The 25,417-nt window shown below is 43.3% G+C and overlaps 1 protein-coding gene across 1 annotated transcript in view; it reads right to left on the bottom strand.

The window, feature by feature from the left end:
* The window catches only part of VPS50 (VPS50 EARP/GARPII complex subunit), a 122,331-nt gene extending 106,381 nt beyond the window's left edge, over positions 1-15,950 (bottom strand). Inside the window, exons 1-2 of the mRNA XM_015420198.1 lie at positions 15,853-15,950; positions 5,816-5,884 (exon numbers count right to left, since the gene is read on the bottom strand). Of these exons, the coding sequence (XP_015275684.1) occupies positions 5,816-5,884; positions 15,853-15,885 (102 nt within the window). The 5' untranslated portion in view covers positions 15,886-15,950. The remainder of the gene's footprint in view (positions 1-5,815; positions 5,885-15,852) is intronic.
* Positions 15,951-25,417: the final 9,467 nt, after the last annotated feature.

The raw sequence follows: 25,417 nt of genomic DNA, 5'->3' as shown, positions 1-25,417 counted from the left end.
CCCCCACCCCTCCAATCTTCTCCCCCCCCTGGCTCCAGTGATCCCCCCCCCCCCCCCCCCCCCCTGTCCCTCCTCCCCCCCCCAGCTCCAGCAATCTCCTGCACCGCCGCCAACAATTTCTTCTCTCCCCCCCCCCGCTCCTGCGGCGATGCCTAAGCGATTTCCAGCCACCAGCCTGCCGCAGAGTCTTTACTTTTGGGGGGATTTAAATATCCCCTGCATATTTTTTCCAAGTTTGCAGATTTTTCTGCACATCTGGGGATTGCCCCAAATGTGCAGGAAAATCTCCCTGCCCCCCAAGTGCCCCCGATGTGCGGATTTAGATATCTGCATGGAGGGGGCATGTTGGGAATTAGATATATAGATATAGATGAATGGTTGTATCAGTAGAGGCAGAGAACTCATGCACACAAGCCCTCATGCATCCAACTTGCACTTGTCCATTTGTGTGTGTGTTCATACAGACTCGTAGCTTAAACCATAAAGCAGAGAAAAAAGACCAGTTTTTCCTGCCCTAGTCAAGCAAATGCAGAACTGGAAATGAGAAGAAATATTTCTTCCTGTTCTCTTCCTACCCCCCAACTTCCCCCTTTGAGTGAATTGCTCAGCAAAACACTGGCTATCAAAGAATGTTCATTCATCCATCCAACAAATGTATAGCCTGTTTCACTTCAAGCTTCAGAACAGCCCACAATAAAAAACAATAAATCTCTTCAGTTGAAATAACATACTCTCACACAATCCATAACCATGAACAATTCCCACTACAAATAGCCCAGTTATAAACCATAAACCCTCAGTGGGGAGGGCGGGGTATAAACCAAATTAATTAAATGAATAATAAAACTGTTCCTTCTTTACAGCAACTCCGGAGACCTTAACAGCTGCAAAAAAAATCTCAGTCCCTTCAAAAACCTACTGAACACATACCTTCTTCTTAAATATAATTGGGGGGGGGGAATCAGTTCAGGGCTCAAATACAAAGGCTGAAGCAGGATGTTACAACTAGCAAAGTTCTAGGGTGCTGTGTTTTCTTTTTTTTTAATTTAATTTCTTCCTCTCAGCTTGCATGGTACTTGAGTGATAGGGCCAATTTAACCCAGCCAAGGGGAGAATATAACAAGGGCAGAGATAAAGAAGGGAAGGACAGAGGCTGTGTACTTCTGTTTGCAACTACACAAAGGTCTTCTTATTCCCTGGCAACCACAGGAAAAGTATGCAGCTGCCACTAGGGATGGGCACAAACCAGGAAAATTGAGGTTCGTGAAGGTTCATGAGGTTGCAAGAACCATGAACCACAAGCCTTCACGAACCTTCCCATTTACCTAACTGGTTCATTTCATGAGGTTCATGATGTGGTAGAGCAGCCCCCTTGCTGGCTGAGACGCCAAATTTGCAGGAAGTTTCTAGCTGACTCTCCTCTACCTGCCCTCCAAGTTCAGCAAGGATTGGATTAAGGGGGACTCAATTATAGCCCTCCAAAGCAGATGCCCCCAGGAAAGTGCTCCCTGGAGAAATCAGTTCAGGAGTGTGTCGAACAGACCCCCTGCAAGCTAGAGACATCAAACTTGCAGAGGATCTCCCCGGGTTGCCCCTCTATTTGCCCTCCAAGTTGTGTGCAGATAGGCTAGGGGCAGAGAGTAGCAGCCCCCCCAAACCAGGTGCCCCCAGGAAAGTGCTCTCTGGAGAAATCCCAGCCACAAGTTTTTTTATATATATATAATTTTTTTATTGATTTTTAACACTATACCTAGACAAACACCCCCAATGACCCACTGACAGTGGGGTACAAGTAACACAAATCACAAATCACAACAGACAAGCAATCATAAACAGAAACATAAATATTGTTATACATATTATTGGTACCTCTACATAATTATGTAGTAACTATTAGCACTCTGATGGAATTTCTACTCATGCCTCCAATATCCTTATATAACTACAAAGATTTTTTCCCCAGATTTCAGTTTTCCAAGCACTGAATCAACAGCAAAGGTTTTAAGAGAAATCACCTTCCCTAATTCTATTGCTTATTTTTACTTCAATCATCACCATTCATTTTTGATAAATCCAGTTAATGTAACTTCTTTTCTAGACTATCCACCCGTTTATTTCTCACAGCTGTTAATGGTTACTCCTCTCATTTCCACCTGTCAGCTAGTAATTAATAATTAATAATCAGAAATCAAAAAGTTTAAAATCCACTAATTACCCCAATCTGTCCTATTTTGACCGTTTTACTTCAATGACTATATAATATCCTTATGTTACCTAACCCAAAACTGTAATTCTTATTTATAGGTCTACATTACTAAATTCCCTTACTTACTACAGCACCACAAAGAGTAGTTTTCCTCCTTCCCTCTTATTCAGTGAGATTTTGTTTCTTTTCAAATTGTCTTTTAAATTCTTCTACTTCCTAATTTCAACAGTATATTCTATTCCATATACTCACAATTGCCCTTGATAAAATTACAGCATTCACCAAGTATAGTCAGCACTCCCAATTAACTTTAATACTGCCCATTATTACATTATTCTTAGTCATTACCCTTTCATTTTTCTCACGTTACCATATTCATTACAACAACAAAAAATATTCTAAAGATATTCTAAAGACATATATAGCCCTTGCCTCCTAAATCTCCTCCCTTTCTCTAGCGTTTCTTCTGCCCTTCTATATTCCATTAAATGCCGGTGGTTTTTGAATTCCAGTAATTTTAGATCCAGATTCTGCCAGTTCCCTTCCCTGCAATATATCATCCTTCTTTTGTAACACTTTAATTTCTTTTTGAGTCTTTTAAATTTCTCCTTTTCTTTCCCCTGGCATTTATAAAAATGTCCTTTTTTCAGTTGCTCCTTCTCAGCTTCTTTTAAGTACCTAAGATTTTTGCCTTCCTGTACCTTTAAGTCTGGATTCTGGCTTCTCCCCTTCCATGCAAGATTCTTGAATCTTGCGTTACTTTTACAATTCCTTCCAAGTCTTTTTAGTTCCTTCTTTGTCTTAATTTGTCTTTTGGGGGCATTTCTTTTTTTTTTGTTGCGTTTCGTAACTTAAGTTTGTCCCTGTTATTGACTGCTTTCTTGGGTAAAGTTCGTCTTTCTGTAGTGCCTCTTCCATATATAGAGATTGGTTACTTGCTGACTCTCTCTCCCGGTCTATTACATATTGTTTCAACACAAAAGAGAATCGTTCAGTTTCCTCATTGTTTTCCGTCTCCTCTTGTCTATCCTGTCGACCTCCAACTATATTTTTCAGGGCTGTTGTCATCGCTTGTTTCAAAAATGTTTTAAACTGTTCCACAGTAGCGCCTTCTAATTGCCATATTATCTCTACTTCCTTCTTGTCATCCATTTTCGCCGCCGCCTCCATTTTCTCACCACACTTTAACAAATTTACCAGTGGTCCATAATGCTTTTTTAAATAACCGACCTCAAAACCCACAAAGTTCCTTTACAAAGTTATCAGCAGTCAGGTTTCAATGTAATCTTACCCCCGTTTTCGCTACTTGAATCGTTCCTCTCTCTTTCCACAGCCGCTATCTCCATAGAGTTGAGGATATCAAGGGGGGGGGATTTCCAACTCCAATTCTTGCACGGAGTACGCCGTAGAATATCCTTTATATGAGGTGCCTTTTTCTTAACATTTAACAACTTTAAAAACGGCAGGTCGCTGCTTGAGACACGGAAAAACCGTGTTCTTCCCGGTCTTCGTCCCTGCTTCGGGGGAAGCCGGCTACACCCCCCGTGATTCGCCGTCAACGGGGGGGGGCCAGCCGAGCCCCCTGCAACTTCCCCTCCCTCCAAGAAGGGAAGCAGAGCTCATCCGCTCAAACGGTGGGCTCCAAAAGGAACGGAGGGGAGCCGGTCGGCTCGGAGCCAGTCCGAGACCCGACCGGTCGCAGCACCATCTTGCCTCTCTCTATATTTCTACATCCTGACAGCTAGACAGAACATGGCAGAAGCCTAATGGAGACTAACTCCCAGCCACAAGTTTAGGAGTGTGTTGAACACACACCCTGCAAGCTAGAGGCATCAAACTCACAGTGGGCCTCCTCAGAATGCCCCTCTACCTGCCCTCCAGGTTTGGTGAGAATTGGCTGGTGGGGAGTAGCCCTCCAAAGCAGGTACCATCAGGAAAGTACTCTCTGGGGAAATCACAGCTGCAGGTTCAGGAGTGGATCGAACAGCCCCCCTGCAAGCTAGAGCCCATTAGCTAAGCCCCTCTGCTCAGCATGAGCAAACGCAGAGGTGGGTCAGAGCCCTGAGTCCACCTGACATAACCCCAGGTGGAAAGAGGTGTTTGTTCAGAAATAAGTATGAAGGTGGGGGAGGGGGGTTCTGGCAAGGCAACCAGGAGAGGAGAGGAGGAGATTGGATTAATAACCTGCCCTTCACTTGGAGTCTCAGAGCGGCTTACAAATTCCTTTCCCTTCCCCTCCCCACAACAGACATCCTGTGAGATAGGTGGGGCTGAGAGAGCTCTTTCGAAAACTGCTCTTTCAAGCACAGTTCTGACAGAACTATGGCTTGCCCAAGGTCATCCAGCAGGTGCAAGTGGAGGAGTGGGGAAAAACCCGGTTCTCCCAGATCAGAGTCCGTGTACTTATCCACTACACCAAACTGGTTCTCAGCAGCTAAACCCCTCTGCCCAATGTGAACAGAGACAGGTGGCTCAGAGCCCTGAGTCCACTCCAATCCCAGCCAGCCAGAGCTAGTAGTCACAATGGGGGGGGGACCTCAGTTGAGGAACCAATGGAGCCCCTCTGATCGGCATGAGCAGAAGGACAGGCCCTCAGAACCTTGAGTAAGCACAAACACCCCCAACCCCACCATTCACAGGAATGACTTCCAGTTCCGTTCCCTCTCTGCTTCTAATTGCCATGCAGCACGCCTGCTGCCGACGGAGAACAAAGGATGCATGTGAGCTGGGACGGGGGTATATATCATTCTGCTCCCACAGAGTAGAATGCAAGCTCTCTTACTGACAAGCCAGCACTGCCCTTCGAGCTTTGGAGGGCCACTATTGGTGTTTCCAGGGCTGCAGAAGTCCATCCCCTCCCATTGCTTTGATGATCCTAACTGATCAGCGCCAGCGTGTCTGCCTCAGACACCGCCAACACACACCACCACAAGTCACATGAACCTCCAAAAACCATGTGGAGGGTCACGGGAGGCTCGTTGGAATGAGACTACATGGATCTCAGCTTGTGAATCACAACCCAGGCGATTTTAGTCGGGAATCTAGGGTCGTGAGCAAGTTCGTGCCCATCCCTAGCTGCCACCGTAATGCCATACTACACAGTGATGGAGCCCTGGCAGTAACACCACTAGAACTCACAAGAACTACCTGGCTTTCACAGGCCACATCCAGCCCACAGGCCGTCAGTTGCTAGTCCCTAATAGCATAGTTAAACACAATGTTTTCAAGGAGGAATGTTCACCAGTGCAAAATGCCATAATGAAAACAGACAGCAGCCAACCAGCTTAGCAGGAGATGAAAAAAGTGTGGACTCCTTCCCATTGGCTGACCTGACTCAACCTCCCCCTGGCTCATCTCCCTTTCAGACTCTTTCAATGGCCAGCCATTCTGTTGCTAGACAGAGTAGAACCCTCTCCTTTAGCCTATCTGGTGCAATTCCCAGCCACTGAGGGAGAGGGAGGAAGATACGACGAGACCCCTTCCACCATTTTGCTTCCCCCCCCCCATTCATATTACATTTTTCTTTGTTAACTACCTTAACCTTTGGAAAGAAAGGCTGGTTATATGTATAATAAGTGAAGTAAGTAAGTAAATATACATTAACTATACCTTGCTAGGAATTCTGAAGTTCTCAAGCGGGCTCAAATCATGAATATCTCCCTGAGGACTTTTGAGACCCTTGGGGAGGAAAAAAAACAGCTCAAGTAAGATAGTATCATGTAAAACATTTCTTTCCTGCCTCTCCACTCAAACAGGGTCCCCAAGGAAGCAAACATCAAACATTTCAACTTTAAAAACATTTAAAATAAAGTATATTTAGACAAAAATTCAATAAAAACATATAAACAAACACAACACCAAAAACAGGGAGGAAAGCCAGTAACAGTTATTGGGGATTTGCCAAACAAAACACAAAAGTCTTCACCCACTGGCGCAAGACAACAACAGAGGGAAGACAGAGACTCTCCCTGGGGAGGGACTTCCACAGTTCTGGTACCATGACTGAGAAGGCCCTTTCTCGAGTCACCGCCCGTCTCGCCTCAGATGGAAGGACCTCCAGAGATTACCATCGTGGGTGGATAGGTTCATATGGGAAAAGGCCATTCTCAAGGTATGCTGGGTCCAGCAGCAGCCCCAAGCTATAAGCCTGCTCCTTTAAGGGGAGTACAACCCCATCCAGAACAGGATACATCCCATTTCCTTGATCAAACCTTCCCCCCACCAGTAGTATCTCCATTCTGTTTGGATGGAATTGCCGTTTGTTAGCCCTCATCCACTTCAAAACTGCCTCCAGGCACCTGCTCACAGTCTCCACAGCCTCCCTGGGCTCTGCTTGAAGCGCAAGATAGAGCTCAGTGTCATCTGCATATTGGCGGCAGCTCTGCCCACATCTCTGCATGATCTCTCAGCAGCTTTACATAGATATTGAAAAGCATGGGGGACAAGATGGAACCTCACAGAAGCCAAAGGGCCAAGGGGCAGGGCAGCAGCCCCCAGTACCACACTCTGAAACCTACCCTCAAGGTAGGAGAGAAACAACCACAGAACAGTGCCCCCCGGACCAAACCCCAAAAGGCAGTCCAGAAGGATACCACGATCAACGGCCAGGGCGACCAAGGCCGTTTCCTAACAATCAGCTTCATTCAGGAATCCCTGAAATTCTGTGTACTCTACAGTTAAATTATGCAGTATTAAGCACTTAAAATTGATTTAATTATCCTAAGTCTATGACAGTCAAACACAGCTGAGTACTAATCTCAGAAACACTTCAATAACTGCCACCCCCATGAATCTGACTACGCGCTTATAAGTTTGGGCTGTGGTGGGTCAAGTGGTTAAGATACTGAACTGCAGACCGGAAGGTTGGTAGTTCAGCAGTTTGAGACCCGAGTGCCGCATGACGGAGTGATCTCCTGTCTTTGGTCCCAGCTCCTGCCAGCCTACCAATTCGAAACCAAGAAATTGCAAGTAGATAAATGGTATCACTTCAGTGGGAAGGTAACAGCATTCTTTGCGCCTCAGCATTTAGTCATGCCGGCTACATGACCACGGAAACGTCTTCGGACAGCACTGGAAAAGGAGATGAGCACTGCATCCCTAGAGTCAGATTTGACTGGCTTTCGAGCAAGGAAAACCTTTACTTTTACCTTTATAAGTTTAGGGAAGAATTCACAACCAGCATTTACCAGCACCAGCAGAGTAAGAGGATCAACATCTACTGACAACTTACACCGGCATGTAACCTAGTACTCCCCTGAACAAAGTTTGCTTCCTCCCTCCAACTAGAATTGCAAACAGGCCTGGACAAAAATGTCCCATCCTTTCAATAGAGGCTTAATATGAGAAAATGGGTAGCAGAAGCTTTTCATGGCATGGAGGGAAATCGCATCATCTGGGAAATAACATCCCACTAAAATTCTGTTAAAGGAACACGACATTTTCTCCAGGTCTGTTGGCAACCCTGCCACCAACTTAAGTGGCTCTTCCTCCAACTCCGCCTGCCTAAGGTGAGATATGCTCTACTACATGCCAGCTCATACCTCTATTTAAATTTAAATCCTACTCAATAGTTAAATGAAAATATAACGTAGTATGTGGCATTAATCTGATAATGATAAAAGTTTCAGTAAAGATTAAATGGTTCCTATACAGTACCAGTCTATCCCAAGATCGAAGTGAACTATTTATGGTGCTGGGTTTTTTGTTTGGCTTTTTTGCTGTCAAGTTGCAGCTGAGTTCTGGCAACCTCACAGGGCTTTTAAGGCAAGAGACTTTAGCAGTGGTCTGCCATTTCCTGCCTCTGTGTAGCGACTCTCGTATTCCTTAGTGGTGACCAGTGTTCCCTCTAAGCTGAGTTAGTGTGAGCTAGCTCACAGTTTTCTAGCCTCCGGCTCACACATTTTTTGTCTTAGCTCAGGAAGAACAGCTCCAGAGCAAACTAATTTATACTGTTGCCAAATCACTCGCTCACAGTTATTACTTGATCTGTCAGTAGCATTTGACATGGTCAATTACAATCATATGACCCACCGCCTCACCAACGTGAGGATATGGGGAACAGTCTTGCTTTGGCTTGTTTCTTTTCTCCACAGTCGGTGACAGAGGTTGGCGCTTGGGGAGAGCTTTTCACCATGTTAACCTCTGGTATGTGGTGTCCCTCAAGAGGCGATCCTCTCGCCTATGTTATTTAATACCTACATGTGCCCCCTCGCCTAGTTGGTCCAGGAGTTTAGGCTGGGTTGTCACCAGTATGCTGATGACACCCAGCTATATCTGTTAATGGATGGCCAGCTGACTACTGCCCCAGATGTTTTGGCCAGGGCTTTGGAGGCCGTGGCTGTCTGGTTGAAGCAGAATAAACTGTAATTAAATCCATCAAAGATGGAGATCCCGTGTCTGGGGCATGGGGGATGGAATTGGGAACCCAGCTCCCAACCCTCAACGGGGCATTACGGATGTCAACACTGACAGTGAGGAGCTTGGGTGTGATTTTGCATCTCACTTTCAATAGAGGCCCAAATCACAAATGTTGCCAAATCAGCATTTTACCATCTTCAGCAGGTCAGGCAACTGATTGCCTGTTTCTCGCCCCGTGACTTAGCCACAGTGATCTGTGTAATCACCTCCAGACTAGACTGCTGTAACTCGCTCTATGCTAGGCTGCCCTTGAGATTGACACAGAAGCTTCAGCTGGTCCAAAATGCAGTGGTACATGCCTTTAAGAGCCCACATACAACCAGCACTTTGCCAGCTGCATGGGCTTCCAGTTGAATACTGGATCAAGGTCAAGGTAATGGTATTAACCTTCAAAGCCCTGTGCGGTCTGGGACAACATATCTGTAGGACTGTCTCTCCCAATCAATGCTCCCTCTAAGCTGTAGAGAAAAAATTCTACTTTGTGAGCTACTGGCATTAAAGTTGTGAGCAAGCGATTTGGCTACTGCATAAATTAGTTTGCTCTAGAGCCATCCTTCCTGAGCGAAGACAAAAATATGTGAGCCGGAGGCTCAGCTTAGCTTAGAGGGAACAGAGGGAACTCAGCTTAGAGGGAACACTGCTCCCGATATGTCCCTGAAGAGCTTTACGCTCCACATATCAACATCTGCTGATGGTCCCCAGCCCAAGGGAGATCTGCTTAGCCTCGATCAGGCCTCATGGAACACTTTCTCAAATGAGATCAGGGCCCTGCGGGACGTTGCAATTCCACAGGGCCTTCAAAATGGAGATGTTCTGCCAGGCCTATGGTTGAGGCAGTGGAGATCCAATTATACTGGCCTCCCCTACCCGGGCTTGTGTTATTCTTGCTGCTTTTCTGCCACTTGCCCAGTATTTGGTTTCATCTATGGGGACACACGTTGAAGACTCTTTGGGAACACTTGTTGACTTGTGTCTGACTGCCATCTTGTATCATCTGATATTATTGGTTTTTAATATTGTATGGATTATGTTTTAACTGTTTTAAATTTATTTCATGTACATCTATTGTTGTCACCCACCCTGAGCCCTGCAGTTCAGGGAAGGATGAGCTAGAAATTTAATGAAATAAATAAATGTTTGCTGTCTGATCCAATGTTTTTTTTTTTTTGGCAGTAATAACTGCTAGTTTTATTTGTTTGAAAACACCTTTGTCCTTTTAGAAAGCTGCACTGGCTAGATGTCTGCTTGCCACATAACTAAAGGTGCAAAAACCTGGCCAAAACGTGTGAATTGCAACCTTAATTATTCAGGTTGGGTTAATATGGAATAAAAGGCTCCAGGAGTAAGCTCAAAAATCATGGGATAGAAGGACAAGTCCTTTTATGGATCAAAAACTGGCTAGTTCATAGAAAACAGAGAGTGAGTGTAGGTGGGCAATTTTCTCAGTGGAGGGTGGTAAGCAGTGGGGTACCGCAGGGATCAGTACTTGGTCCACTGCTTTTTAACTTGTTCATTAATGATTTGGAGATGGGAGTAAGCAGTGAAGTGGCTAAATTTGCGGATGATACAAAGTTGTTCAGGGTGGTGAAAACCAGTGAGGATTGTGAGGCACTCCAAGGGGATCTGTCAAGGATGGGCGAGTGGGCGTCAACATGGCAAATGGGGTTCAATGTGGCCAAGTGCAAGGTGATGCACATTGGAGCCAAAAATCCTAAATATAAATACACATTGATGGGGTCTGAACTGGCAGAGACTGAGCAAGAGAGAGATCTTGGAGTTGTAGTGGATAACTCACTGAAAATGTCGAGACAGTGTGTGACTGCAATAAAGAAGGCCAATGCTATGCTGGGGATTATTAGGAAGGGTATTGAAAACAGATCAGCCAATATAATAATGCCCCTATATAAATCAATGGTGAGACCTCATTTGGAATACTGTGTGCAGTTCTGGTCACCACACCTTAAAAAGGATATTATAGCTTTGGAAAAAGTGCAGAAAAGGGCAACTCGAATGATAAAAGGGTTGGAACACTTTCCCTATGAGGAAAGGTTAAAGCGCTTAGGGCTCTTTAGCTTGGAGAAAAGACGACTGAGGGGTGACATGATCGAGGTTTATAAGATTATGCATGGGAAAGAGCAGGTAGAGAAAGAGGTACTTTTCTCCCTTTCTCACAATACAAGAACTCGTGGGCACTCCATGAAACTGCAGAGCGGTCGGGTTAGAACGGATAAAAGGAAGTACTTCTTCACCCAAAGAGTGATTAACACTTGGAATTCACTGCCACAGGAAGTGGTGGGTGCTACAAGCATGGATGGCTTCAAAAGGGAATTAGATAAGCATATGGAGCAGAGGTCCATCAGTGGCTATTAGCCACAAGGTATAGCTAGGGGCTCTGGGGCAAGTGATGCTCTGTCTTCTTGGTGCTTGGGGGGGGGTCAACTGTGGGAGGGCTTCTAATGTCCTGGCCCCACTGCTGGACCTCCTGATGGCACTGGTATTTCTGGCCACTGTGTGACACAGAGTGTTGGACTGGATGGGCCTTTGGCCTGATCCAACATTGGCGTCTCTTATGTTCTTATGTTCTTAAAAGTACAATAAGGCCTCTTGAGGGCGGGATGACATCTGGCTCTAATAAACTGAGTTATTCATGGCATGGGTAACAACAACTGTACTAATAAAGTGCTGGCATTGTTTTTTGTACTGTGGATAGTCACATTGGGCAACCAGGCATTTCCCGTTATGTGGCAGTGTCGCTAGCTTTGTGCTGCTCTTTGTTATAGAGCTATTCAAAATCTAGGTGGCATAAGGAAATTTTAGGATGCTGTGGAATGCAAGTAACATGGAGCAGATGTGCTAGCACTTATATTCATCATGTGTTTTGATTCATTTGCCTCATTTCCTTTTGTTTTTTAATTTGATTTTTATTGGTATATTAAAAACAAAGTATATCCAGATAATACATGTTACATTTTACTATTCGTTGAACATAGCTGCTTAAGGTTAACAATTGATAGTACGTTTCCCTTGGTTAGTTGTTAATAATACTTAATATGAGTGTTGTTCAGTGTGTAGGTGCGGGGTATGATCCAGTAGCACATCCAATGTTAAGGTCATACTTGATTGTCATTGACAGCCATTGTGGTGTAGTGGTCAGAGTGCTGGATAAGGACTGGGGAAACCCATGCTGAAACCTCTACTCTATCACGAAGCTGGGTGACTCTAGGCCAGTTATTCTCTCAGCCTAATCTACCTCACAGGGTTGTTGTGAAGATAAAATAGAGGAGGGGAGAACAATGTATGTTGCCCTGAGCTCCTTGGAGGAAGGATGGGAAAAGTGACTAACTGAATAAAATGACACACACAGGAATTTAGCAGGTTCTTTTCCCGCATATCTCAGTACAGGTTTATTTATCCCTGCTAAAATATACAACTGTAACCCCTTTAGAGCAGGTGCTCCTAAACTTTGTCACAGAAAGCCTTTACCATTCAAGACACAAGCAGTATTCGATTCCCCAGTTGCAAATATTTTGTTGTTCACCTTGAGTCTTAGCAAGAAAGGAGAGCTATAAATGAAGCAAATAAATACATAAATAAAATTATGGCAGAACAAAGCCAGGGCTGCTGGCAGAGTTTCAACAGGGGTTAATCCTAAGGAGGAAACAAAGAGAAAGCAGATGGACATGGGCAGCTTTTTCTGGCAGGGAAAAGGGGGGGGATCTGCTTCTTCTCTAGCCAACATCTGGAGCCCGGCTGGTCTTCTCTTGACAAGACCTCTCTCTTTATTGACATAGGCCTCTTCTCAGAAAAGCAGGATATAAATCTATTGAATATATCTAAACACTGATGAGAGGGATTGAACAGCATCATCTCATCCTGCAAGTGCATTCATTTACCATGACTAATGCTGGGAAGAGCCAGAAACCGCAGACTCTCCAGCTGCCAGGAGGAGGAGGAGCCCAACCCCCTTGGAACAAGAACATCCAGTACTACTTGGCTCAGGTAGGGTGTTTTGGGGCGGAAAGGCTACTGCAAAACCTTTGAAGAGCAACACTTGAAGCAGCGGCAGCCGCCTCCAAGGACTAATTCCCTTCTCCTTCAGACAGTGCCTTCAGCAGTCAGCACAGCCTGTGATTTTCAAATATTCACTTTATCTTAATTTTTTCTTATTTTGAGCAGCAGTGAGCCCCCTGGTCAAGCAGAAATGCAGTATATACATACTTTGAATCAATAGTCAAGTCAAATCAGCCTTTACTGGCATATATCAGTAAATCAAAGTCATCATAAAAATATACAGGTAGACACTGCATTACAAATACATTAAATAAAATCGTAGGTTACAACTGTACTTTTTCTTGGCTCAACAGCATGGCGGATTGAAGGAACTTAGCCACCTTCTCAGTTACTTCAACAGAAGAATCATTCAAAAGTTGGAAACTTTGTAGGAATCTGAAAAACCATCATGTTGGCCAATAAAGAGTTTAGAAATGTAGAGTGTATATTTACATAAAAGTGGCAGTGCAACAAGACATGTAAGATCGTCTCAACACATCTAGACTTACAGGGGCAATGTCTAGCTGCATACGCTGACTTATTAATCTGCCATATAGGATGGCGGATGGCATGGCATCTGGCTAAAGAGGAAGCTCTGCGTAGTTGTGGCGCTTGTAGGGTGGATAACTATGGAGTCATCCTACCTGCAGTGAGAGATATCTCAAAGCTCAGAGGAGAGCAGGTTTTGTTGGTGAATCAATAAATACTGGGTGGTTGTATGTACCCACAGCCATAGCACAGTAAAGCCATATTATTGGCCAGAGATTTTAATTGTGCATAAATTGGAGGTATCTGTGAGTCAGGGGTGAATTTTGTTTTTTGTTGTTGTTGGTTTTAAATTGTGATGCCTTTAATTATGATTTGCAAGCCACCTTGAGCCAGAAGGAAAAGCAGGATATTTACTTATTAAAATATAAGTTGTGTGAAACCTTGCAATATCCCTGCAAGAAACAAAACTTTCTCATCCCACACTACAGTCTTGCATAAAACAAACAGCATCATTCTTCACCTTCATCTAGGCTGGATGAAGTCTTCTTTGGCTACATGGGCAAAATATACAAATTTCTGACATCTAGAGCTGATAAAATTATCAAATCCTTGACACCCATTTCTCACTCAGAGAATTTTAACAGCTTGACAGAAGCATTCAGAGTGAACAGTCAGGGTTAAACATTGATAAATAATACTGGGAGCCAAATTCAATCCCAAAGTCTCTGAAGAACATCCACTATTTTTTATTTAAATTATATTTAAATCCCACTTTATCTCCTTTGTCTCAATATAGTGACAATATACCAGAAGATGAACAATCTCTCTTTCCATTTTCCCAGGAAATTTATCTCCTTCTTTACTTCCTTGCCCATTTAGGAAGTATTATATGGCAAGTTCCTCTCTGTGCATAAACCTTGTTGGGGGGGGGGAGGGTTTTCAAAAGACCAAGGGCACCATGGTACCCACCAACCCCTTTCCTGGCACCCACTTAGTGTTCTTAGAAAGTGGTTAGGGCCATGTGGGGCTTGTGCCCAGCAGGGATTCTGATGGGCTGTGCAGATTAAAAGACAACCTAGTTAAAGTTACTATGAAAGTTATATATAATCTTACTCAGAGGAGGAGGAGACTGGATTTATATCCCACCCTTCACTTGGAGTCTCACAACAGCTTACAATCTCCTTCCCTTCTTCTCCCCACAACAAACACCCTGTGAGGCAGGTGGGGCTGAGAGAGCTGTGAGAGAACTGCTCTTGAGAGAACAGCTCTGAAAGAGAACTATGGCTTGCCCAAGGTCACCCAGCAGCTGCATGTGGAAGAAAGGGAAATCAAACCCAGTTCTCTCAGATTAGAGTCCGCACTCCTAACCACCAGTGTTCCTTCTAAGCTGAGTTAGTGTGAGCAAGCTCACATTTTTTTAGCCTCCGGCTCACATTTTTTTGTCTTAGCTCAGGAAGGATAGTTCCAGGGCTGACTAATTTGTGCAGTAGCCAAATCACTCACTCACAACTTTAATGCCAGTAGCTCACAAAGTAGAATTTTTGTTCACAAAACTCCACCACTTACAGGGAGCATTGTTAACCACTACACCAAACAACCACAAACTGAGTTGTGGCTAGCTCCACCGCCTGTAGAAGCCATTTGTTGTTGTGCCCGCCACCCTGTGTCAGAATTCAAGAAGTGCCCACAAGCTGAAAAAAGTTGGGGACTTGTGCAATAGACCAACAGAGCTCAAGAAATCTTTCCTACCTATTCTCTGGAACTGAACAAACTTTCTTCCCATCCCTAGGCGAACAGTCCCAGCAGTAGCTTACTTTTTGACATACACCCAATTCCTGCCTTTTTTCTCTCCCTCACATCAAAAGAAGCAGGTCCATGCTATGTTATGCTAGCTTTGTGTCATGCTAGGTTACTATCCCTTTTAAAACCTACAATTTTCCATCTTTTACTGTAATACAATACTATGGCTATTCTTCTATAAACAACCCGCCACTCAGGACCTGTTCAACACACAAGAGAACTGAGCAGCCATTTGTTGGGGTGAAGCAACAGGGGCAGCACAGAAGAAAGTAGATCTCTCCCCCCCCCCCACGCACACACATACTTGGGTACTGCCTCCTGGCTGTGCTCCAACTGGGGTAGTGTGGGAGAAGACTCTCAATTATATTTGTGTGTGCTTCAAGCCAGGCTACAGAAGAACTGTCTCTCCAGTGCACCTTGTTCCCAGATTTTGGGGGAGGCGGATACATGGGATTAAAAAATACCTGCAGAGGAGCTTCCAGTTTTACAGCCCTATATTAAATACGAAGCGGTGGAACATTTTAAACCATCTCTTAACTAAACCTTACTGGGAGTTTAGGACTAAATGGGAACAAAAATTGAAACTATATCTGGCAGTCACAAAATCAGAGGAAGACTCAGAGGATTGCAAAACCGTAACAAAACTGCAAAGGAAAACGGCTTCAGAAAGAAGCAACATCCCTCACATCTATACACACCCAGCAAACAAAATACTAGCAGAAGCCCTTGCTGCATTCCAGGGCTACTGTGACCCTCTTCGGCCTGCTTCTGCGACTGTGAAACACGCCCTCCGCCCCCCTCCAATGCCAGCACTACACTTTCCTGCAAACTGCTTCAGTTTACCACTTTACTCGCACTCTAACAGTTTGCGCTTTCGGCCCAAGCAATACCTGTCGGGTCATAAGCGACTTGATCTTCTGCATAGCCGCGCCAACCGGTGTACCTCACAAATCTCTCTCTCCTCTCGAACTCCTCTCTCTCTGACACAGGGAAGCCATTTTGCGCATCACGTGACATGCTCTTCCCCTTTAAGGCCCAAAGCCCTATGGAAAGTGTAGTGCCGATGAGTCCGTGCGTTTCTCATTTTACAGAGTACGAACTACAATTCCCATCAGGCTCATGGACATGCATTTCCTCCCCCGAAGATATGGGCAAGAGGGAGGGAAATAAATATATAAACCGAAAATTAAAGGAGACGCTGGCTGGAGTGGCCACGCCAGGCGAAACGTCAGAGCCGCTAGTTCGGCGTCGAAAACGAAACTGAACAAACGATAGTCTCGAGAGTTGCTTCGGGTTCTCGTTCCTACGTTTGGAAATGCGGAACAGGGCAACGTTTCTGTCTCTCCTGCTAAACTCTCAGTTCCCTTTTTTTAAATGTCCTCTTATGTTTTCTGTAAATGGATTAAAAATTATGATGATGACATCAGTCAATCAGTAAACGGATTGTAAAAGGTATGATAATATTTGAATCAAACAGCTCAAAGCAGTTTGTAATTTTTGAAGGGCTCGAAAATAGTTCAGTAATAACATACAAGACGACAGTAAAAACCATCCGAGTAACTGACAGAAACAAAAAAAACCCCGAATATATAATAAATCAATTCAGCCTTCTCGACCCTCATGACCAACCCACAACAGAATAATTCTTCTCCCACCACTGTGATTAACGCAAATCAAAAACACTGCAGAACCTGACGACCTTTTTCCCCGGGAGGAGACAGCTTGTCCCTGCCTCATGGATTCCCTTTGATTCTTTCCCATTTGAATCGCACAGTAATAAGGACAATAGTCTCGCAGTGTCATCCTAAACAGCTTACTCAGAATCCTGCCCACATCTATTCAATGGGGCTTACTCTCAGCAAAGTGCTCTTTGGATGGCATTGTAGGTTTTGGACTTGTAATGTCTTTCACATGGAAGAATGGATGTGTTGTTTTCACTAGCAACTGCTAGCCACAGATTGATTACCTTCACAGCCTCCTGTAAATTGTCCTTTAAAATAGGCAGCATTTGCCCTTATAATAAAAGATAATTATTTCCAGCTGAGACAAAATCATGGATCATAATCCTTGTCCCTTTGGGGGGTGGGGAAGGCAAAGGAGGGCTCCTCCTCAACTATTAAAAAAAGAAGAAGCTCTGCATAGTAATTATTAGCTTTTGAGCTGAGTTCTTCCTAAACATCTCCTAAAAATTGCTAGATGTAGCCGCCTCACTTTGGGCTCTGCCCTAAGAACTTCATCCCTAGGTGTCATCCAGAAAACCCAGAACCTGGGTGGAAATGGCCTGGCCTTTTTTAATTTCTAGAAAAGGAAAGCATAAACTTGTCAGCTGTTTGTTTGTTGGTGGTTTTTTAATTTGGTTTGGTTTGGTTTTTAGCTTGGCGATTTAGGAAATAGACTGATTTTGAGGTAGCTACCCCATGTGATAAATGTATGGGAAGACAGCTCTAGTGTCCACCTTCAAGAGCCCGTTTCTCCCTCAGGGCTCATATGGGTGGAGCCTCACTTGTAATGTGTTTGGTGCTGAAGCTGTGGTTTCCCACGCCAATTCACATTTTATGGATTAGACAGGCTGGGTTTGGCATCCTTACCTTGTGTAACAGTCAGACTTGCGTTCCAGGTTCTTCTCAATTACTACAAGCATGGTGCCCATTTGGGGTGGGACAACAGCACACACAGAAAAGGGACATTGCCTTCTTTCCCAAACCATTTTCCCATCTTGAAATGGTTGGGGGGGGGGGGTGTATGCTGTATGACCTGTTGTGGAAACCCATATGTGAATGGTCCCTAGCTAGGAAACAACAAAGGGACCTGTTGTTGAAGTTGCCCAAATCTCCTGTGTGTTGGCCACCGAGAAGAAATGAAGTGTACACTGAAAATTGTGCAGGTAAAATGAACCCCTACCTACCATACCTCTGAGGTTACCACTTTCTGGACTCACCAAAAAACAGCTGTGCTGCATCCACCAAACCCATCAAAATATGCTCTGGCTTTGCCCCTGCCAAAATACCACTGACACCTGCTCCTGCCTCCCAGACTCTGTTTAGGTATCAGAATTTTTTATTTCAGACAGAGCTGGCAAGCCTGCCTACCTCTTCATTATCTTCATTAGGGGGCTCATCATATCTTCATTAGGGGAGCAGGAAAAACATCAAAAGTACATAGCTTTCCTAAGCTTCCTAGTAACGCCATAACTGAGGTGAGATTTAATGACAGTGGGGAAGAGCTTATTACCCTGTATTTTAAACCCTGTGCTGAGTAGTATGACAATAGAAATATGTAAAACAGGAGTCCAGTGGGATGTTAAAGACTAACAAAATTTATTCCAGGATAAACTTTAGTGAATCAAAGGTCACTTCATTATATGCACTGAATTCATCTGATATGAGTGCTGATTCATAAAAGCTTATTCTGGAATAAATATTGTAAGTCTTTAAAATACCACTGGACTTTTGTTTTATGTTGCTGCTACAAATTAGCCACCCATTTAGAATAAAAATATGTTGTAGAAAGGACCTGTTTTTTTAAATTAATTTTTTTTCATTTTGTCTTTATTTGGGCTAAGAACCAAATTATTTTAATATATTATAGGGAATAATAATATTGCGCCATTTGGGAAAGATTGAAGTGATCTAAACAAATGTTTCAATTTCTAACTAATGTTTATGTTACAGGGGTCTGGCATGTCAATGGTATTCTTCTGTGCAGTTGTTTCATTGTATGCTGTATTAAGGTGTATATAACTTGAACATGGTCTAGCCTCATTTATTTTTTATCAGTGCTGAGTGATTCATACTGTATGCTCCATTTATCATGCTCTGTGTTTGCTGTGAATATACTGGAGCGGGGAGTTATGATAGGGTCAAAGGCAATGAAGATGTCGAATACTAATCCAACAGGTGTTCCCACTCCCTCTGTCTTTTGTATACACATATTCAAATCACCTAAAGCAAGACAAGGTAGGGGCTGTTAACTCAGAGCTGATTTCCCTAGCAAATAAACCCACGGCTGCTGGACCAAGCTCCAACTGCACCGAAAAGAAGGAAGCATTTGCATGGGATAGGATGCATACATGGAGCCCCTTAGCACAACATTTTATAACTTGCAATGCAAAATCTATGTTCTGCTTTTAGGTAAGACTCGAGCTCATATGTGTTATTGTGTTCTTGTATTGTTTCCACCAAATGCAAGATTTTATTTCATAATTTTGAATGCTATATGTTCAGTAATTTTACCGATATAAAATTATACGGAACTTGTGATTTTAAAGACACAAGTAATTTCTACTAAAAGGGGGGGGTATCATAATAAAACTGCTGTTAAGTATTGGTGATAAAATTAATCAGTGCATAGGCAGCAATTTAGCTAGCGAATTGGTGTATGCATATATGCTATACTCTCAGGAAAGCACTATGTAATTTTACAGTGCAATCCTAAACAGTGTTATTCCAATGGACTTGGAAGGCTGTAACTTTGCTTAGGATTGCACTGTTGGTATAGTAAATATTTTCATGGCCTATTTGAAAAATCTATTCATGTTTTCATTACTTTTCAGAAAACTACTTGTTTGTAGTAACATAATATATTATTCTGAGTCAGGAGTCTGCAACAAGTAGCTCATGAGCTTCGGGTAGCTGTCTGTCTGCTGCTGAGTAGTTTGTGCAGCCCCAGAAGCCCCAAGAAAATATTGCACAAAGATCTGTTCTAGGCTTTAAAAAGAAGAAGCTTTTATTTCATAGTATTTTTCTCTGTGCTGGTTAGGTAATAATTTCATTTCTACAATAGTTCCTAGTCCATATTCTATTACTAGGACAGAACTAGACTTTGTAACATGTCCCAGGGTGGGGGGAGTAGCTACTTTTCATTACTCTGAAGTGGCTCTCATTAAAGAAGAGGCCTCTGAGTGTATCCTTCTTCAAGTTATTGTAATTTGTTTTGTATAAACAGAATGTATATTTAGCATTAAAACAAAATTGTTTCCAATAAAGTAGACCAGGCTGTATGTTGGAAGTCCAGGGCCCCAACTCACAAACTCAACAGGAGAACCACAAAAGCAGGCTGCAGGTTTGTGTCTGAGGTATAAATTACCATATAAAGAGCCTGGAGTCTAAAAGTACCTAACTACCACATTGATGAAGTGTTGTGAAAATCTCAAACATTAATCTTCAATAACAGTGTTTGTGTGCGTGTTTCTATTGTTAGTGGTGCTGTGGAGTTACTAAGAATTCTGTTGAGTGAGAGTTCACTTCACAAACCTGAAGAACTAAATTGTAGCCCATGAAGGCTGATTCATCAATAAATCTATTAGTCTTTAAGGTGTCGCAAGACTCCTTTCCTTTTTATTTTTATCCCCCTAGAAAAATCAGTTTGTGAATAATTTCTGGCTGTTAAGGTTTGCTGCAATCAGTTATAGCTTAAATTACCCTGTAACAGGAGGGGCCGGATGGTGTCGTGGTTAAAGTGTTAGATAAGGATCTGGGAAACTCGGGTTCAAATACCCACCCTATAGGGGGGAAGCTTACTGGGTGACCTTTTGCCAGTCACTCATACTCAGCCTAACCTACCTCATGGGGAGGGTTGTGAGGGTCAAATAGAGAAGGGGAGAACAATATTGTAAGCACTACTGGGAGAAAAGTGAGGTACAAATAATATAAATGTAAATACTATCTTGGATTTTTATTTTCTGCTCAAGGCTATCACTATATGAGGATGGATGGATGGATAGGATTTAATGTACATTTGCTTTCTCATCCATATTCTCCTTGCATTAACATTTGCTGGAAAAAATAGTGTAGGAGGCTCAAAGGCAAATTTGCAAGCAGAGGGCAAAACATCTGAGTTTTTGACCTAATTTAGTTTACTTGGCATTTCCCCCCATATGCTTATGTAGAGAGTTGTCAATACACCAACAGAGTTCTTTCTCAGTGTACCTCCATGTGAAGAGAGATATGTACCACCCACAGAGAATTCACAGAAGCTTCTCCACAATTCACAGTAGAAAGGACATATGTGCACACAAGTTAATTTAATGCTGGTATGTCAGCCCTGCCCCTACCAGCTGGGGAAGGCTGACTGCCTTGAAACATTTGGAGACAGGCAGGTTTCGACTATTTTAAAATAAAATAGTGAATAGCAAAGGATTTTACAGCTAAGTGCCTCACATGATGGGAAACCGCACAGGTCAGCATGAGAGGATCATCCAGTCAACCAACCCCAATCTACAGTTGACTACACTGTAGGCTTACTATGTGCCCAGTGGCACTGGGGAATCTGCCATCCCTGCTCTCAGTCTCCCACCCTCAATAAGAAGGGAGGGAAATCGGGAGATGGTGTGGATGGTGACGCCCTAAGAATTTTCCTTGATCCCTGTGGTAAAGACCAGGTTTCTTGCCTTCTTGATCCCTCACATCCTTGGAGGATGTCCTAGCCAAATCGCTCATGGCAATTGTTGTTCCAGTCTCAGCCAGTTTTAAGATATACATACTAGGCCATTGATTTCACCCTGAATGAAAATGCAGACGACCAGTGTCTTACTACCACCAGAGCTAAATAATAGATAGAACATGGAGGAAATGATCCTGAGTCAATTTTGGGGATGCTAATAAGACCCTGATGTATATTGTCACAATTCTGTTCAGGTATTAATGGGCTAGAATTAGAAACTTGAATTGTGCCTAAAATGTTACAGCTAGGAGTACAAATACTAATACTGATGCAGCCATTTTGAATGCTTCGGGTGTCTACTGACCACCTAATATTGATGCAGAACTTCAAAACAACAACCAAGTTAAGCCCTTTAGTCAGTGCACTCCTGCAGTGGTATAGCCTTGAGATTTTGACAGCATAGCCAGGAACATTTCAGTAGGTGGATCTTGCTTCATCACTAAGATATATTGTACAGTAAAGTGCTTTCTTAGATGTTTTCTTATATAAAGACTGGTATAGTGTTTTAAACTCCTGACAGAATAAGGCTACATCCACATATAGGTTTTTCTCCTGCACAGGAAGATATACATTTTTGAAGGCCCCATCTGTGTTAGTACCATTCACTTTCCATCAGTCCTTCACAGCTGCCATTTTCCCTGCCATACCACTGGAGAGCTTTTCACTGGCTTTAAAAAAATCAATAATTGCTCTTGCAGAATACTGCAGTGATATTATAGTAACTGGTTGCTGTGATCTACTAGTTCCTCTGGAGTCTCACCTTTTTTTTTAAGTACATCTCTAGCCCAATTCATTGAGGAGCTACTCTGCTTGGGAATAAATGGTGATAAAAATGTAAAACAGTGGAAAATTAAGTTCAGACTACTGAGACATGCAAACACCTTGAAAATAAAAAAGAAACCATGGAGCTTTTTTCATTTATGCATGAGACACAAAATATGATGTCACTTTTTTATTTAAACAAAAGCTGCCTAATGTTTCCAGTCAACAAAGGTGGTGTTGTGGTTACTAACATTTAAAGGCAGATACAGAAGCAGAAAGCAGTCTGAGCTCCACTTGGAGGTCACTTTGATAAAATCTACCCTGTTCATACACAACACAGAGAAACTGACCTCAAGAGATCATTGGGGTAAGAAACGTGTAAGCAAACTTTCTCCATAGCTATGTTTTCGCAGTTCAGAGACTTGCTAGCCTTTAAACTAGTTTTTAAAAAACAGGTAGGTGACATGACAAAGTCTGCAGTATTGTGTTTATATATACATTGTCAGACCAGGATCTGTGAGACTCTGGTTCGAATCTCTACCATGGAAGGTTGCTGGGTGACCCTGAGCCAGTCACAGACTGTTGACCTAACCTACCTCCTAGTGCTGTTGTGAGGATAAAATGGAGGGTAGGAGAACGGTGTAAGCGACTTTGTATTCCCACTGGGGAGAAAGGCAGAGTACAAATGAATTATATATATATATATATAAAAATCCCTGATCTGGTTCTGTTCAGCTTGCTTTGGTAAAAAATATGGATTTGAGGCAAAAGAAAACAGAAGGCTTTTCCTAAAAATCTTAACATCAAATACAAGACTGCAATAATCATTACAACACCCATGTAAGGTGAGTCAGTCTTTGTATCATCCTGATACAGATGGGACAGGGGCTGCAAAAGAATTGCTTCCTTAAAACCACCCAGTGGGTTGGATCCAGCCAGGTTTGCTGCTGGTAACACAGAGAGAAGATGATTGCCTTTCACTTCCAAAAAGACCTCATGAGACCTACATGGACAAAAGCCACATGGGACACAAGCTGTAGTAAGGAGGGGACCCAGCCCAGTCATGACTGAGATGAGATTAGAAATGTGGACTGTGAGCTCTATAGAGGAAGCACAAAGAAGAGCTCCTGGTAGGCAGGAAACTTCTATAGAAAACTAGGTAGACTCAATGTCTTATTTTACAGACATCCTGTACTGACAGTAAAGTAAGGAGAGATCGGTCTTTGAGGAGTGACATATGGGTTGGTTTAACATTCCAGCTCTTGTTATTTCAGGAAGAGTCAATGGGCTTTGAAGGGTGTAACTCTGGTTAGTATAGCACTGTTTAATCAGTACTAAAGATCCTACTGAAGTCAATGGAAGCTGATGAGCTCTAGTCTGTATTCTCTCATGTGTTGCTGCAAATTGGCATATTCATCAGAAACAGAGACTTATGTGAATTAAATGAAATATTGGGTTTCTGGTGTTTTTGACATATGCACTCCACTTTCTAATATAGCTCCCTAACTACTATTTCTGATTATATTTAACCATATTTTAAAACCTATTATGGAAGAGCCACAATTAATCTAAAGTTATTCTCCATAAAACATAAATAGACAAAGGCTGCTTAGCTGTACGTCAGCAGCTTTCCTAATTCCTGCTTCCTTCTGGCTGTATAGAAGTCTTTCCACATTGATTACATCTGAATAAATCATCAGACCATACTCAGAAGGTACAACTTTACATCCCCTACAGGCAGCTCCACCCTAACTGACAGCAAAAAGCATTATTTTTCAACTGTTCTTTGTTTGGAAGGATCCCAAGGTTTAAACAATACCAAATGCTGCACAGAACCATCTGTTTTGACCATAAGCCTCAACGGGTGGCCTGTTTCACTAGAGGCAGACACGTATAGTGCACATGCATACCCACCCATGAGTTTCTGTTATGATGATGATTGTGTATATATTTTAAATACTTCTATTCGGGCCCCAACAGTTATAAATCCTGCTCTGCCTGTAGACTGAGATTCTGAATAATCATATCAACTTTAACAACTATTAAAAACTCATCCTTGGGCTTATCAGGAAAGAACAGTCTTATAGACTTTCCTTGACCCTTGAAAAGACGTGGTCAGTTTGGGAAAAAAATTTAACAGCCATTAAATCGGGTTTTGAACTATAACAATCCTAATGTTTTGTCAAAACAGGACACAGGCATCTGTTCAGCAAGCAGAAGGTCTAGGGTTGCCAAGCCTATCTTCCACCTCCAGCGGGGGACTTTGGGGGTGTTCCTGGAAGGGCCGGGGTATCCCTGATGTGATGATGTCACGTTGGGGATGTCCGCTGCCCCCCCACCCACCCATGCACCGGATCTCCAGAAACGCCAGTTCCTTGTACTTAAAGGAGCCGGTGTTTCCCTTTTAAGTGCAGGAGCCAGCATTTCCCCTTTAAGAGCAAAGAGCCGCGTTTCCCTTTTAAGTGCGCAAAGCTGGCATTTCCCTACAAGCCTGATCTCAAGCAGATATCGGGCTTGGGAGGAAACATGGGTTCCACGCACTTAAAGGCAGCCACCCCTCTCTCTCAAGAGAGAAGGGAGAGGGGTGGCTGTGGGTGTTGGGGGTGGGGCTTCCCCCGCCAGCCATCTGGCCGGCGGCGGGTAGAACCCCCCCAAAAAAGGGGGATCCCTGGCAAACCGGGGGGGGGGTTGGCAACCCTAAGAAGGTCCCAGGTTCAGTCCCCAGCATCTCCAGCTAAAAGGATCAGGGGGTAGGTGACATAAAAGACCTCTGCTTGATACCCTGGGATGCTACTGCCATGCTGAACTGACAGTATTCATCTTGAGGGACCAGTACTCTGATTCAGCATGTCAGCTTCTGGCATGTAATGACTGTGGGCCAAACTGATTCTTAAAATATTGGCATTCACAGCATTTGTAGGAATTGCTTATTGCAAAGGTGTGTAAAACATATGGTGTTCTGCTCATTTGCAACTGAAATTTTAAATCTTTCCCACTTCAATGACTTCTTAACTTTTTCAGGTGTTTGTTCTGCATTAAAGCTGACAGTCCCATCCCATACGTTCCATGGCATTGAAGGGCAGCCACTCCAACTATCAGTTGGCTATCATTTCAACGTAACGGTTTCTGATATTCAGATAACATGGATGTTTCAAGGGCCATCAACGCCGACCGTATCTTTGCTTATGTTTGGAAATCAGGCAGTAGTTTCAGACTTGGAATATCAGCACAAATTTACATTTACACCTCCAA

Source organism: Gekko japonicus, unplaced genomic scaffold (genome assembly GCF_001447785.1).
Source record: "Gekko japonicus isolate JY-2015 unplaced genomic scaffold, Gekko_japonicus_V1.1 scaffold154, whole genome shotgun sequence".
Taxonomy (NCBI): domain Eukaryota; kingdom Metazoa; phylum Chordata; class Lepidosauria; order Squamata; family Gekkonidae; genus Gekko; species Gekko japonicus.
Note: the sequence above shows the minus strand (reverse complement) of the source record. Positions and strands in the feature narration are given on the sequence as shown.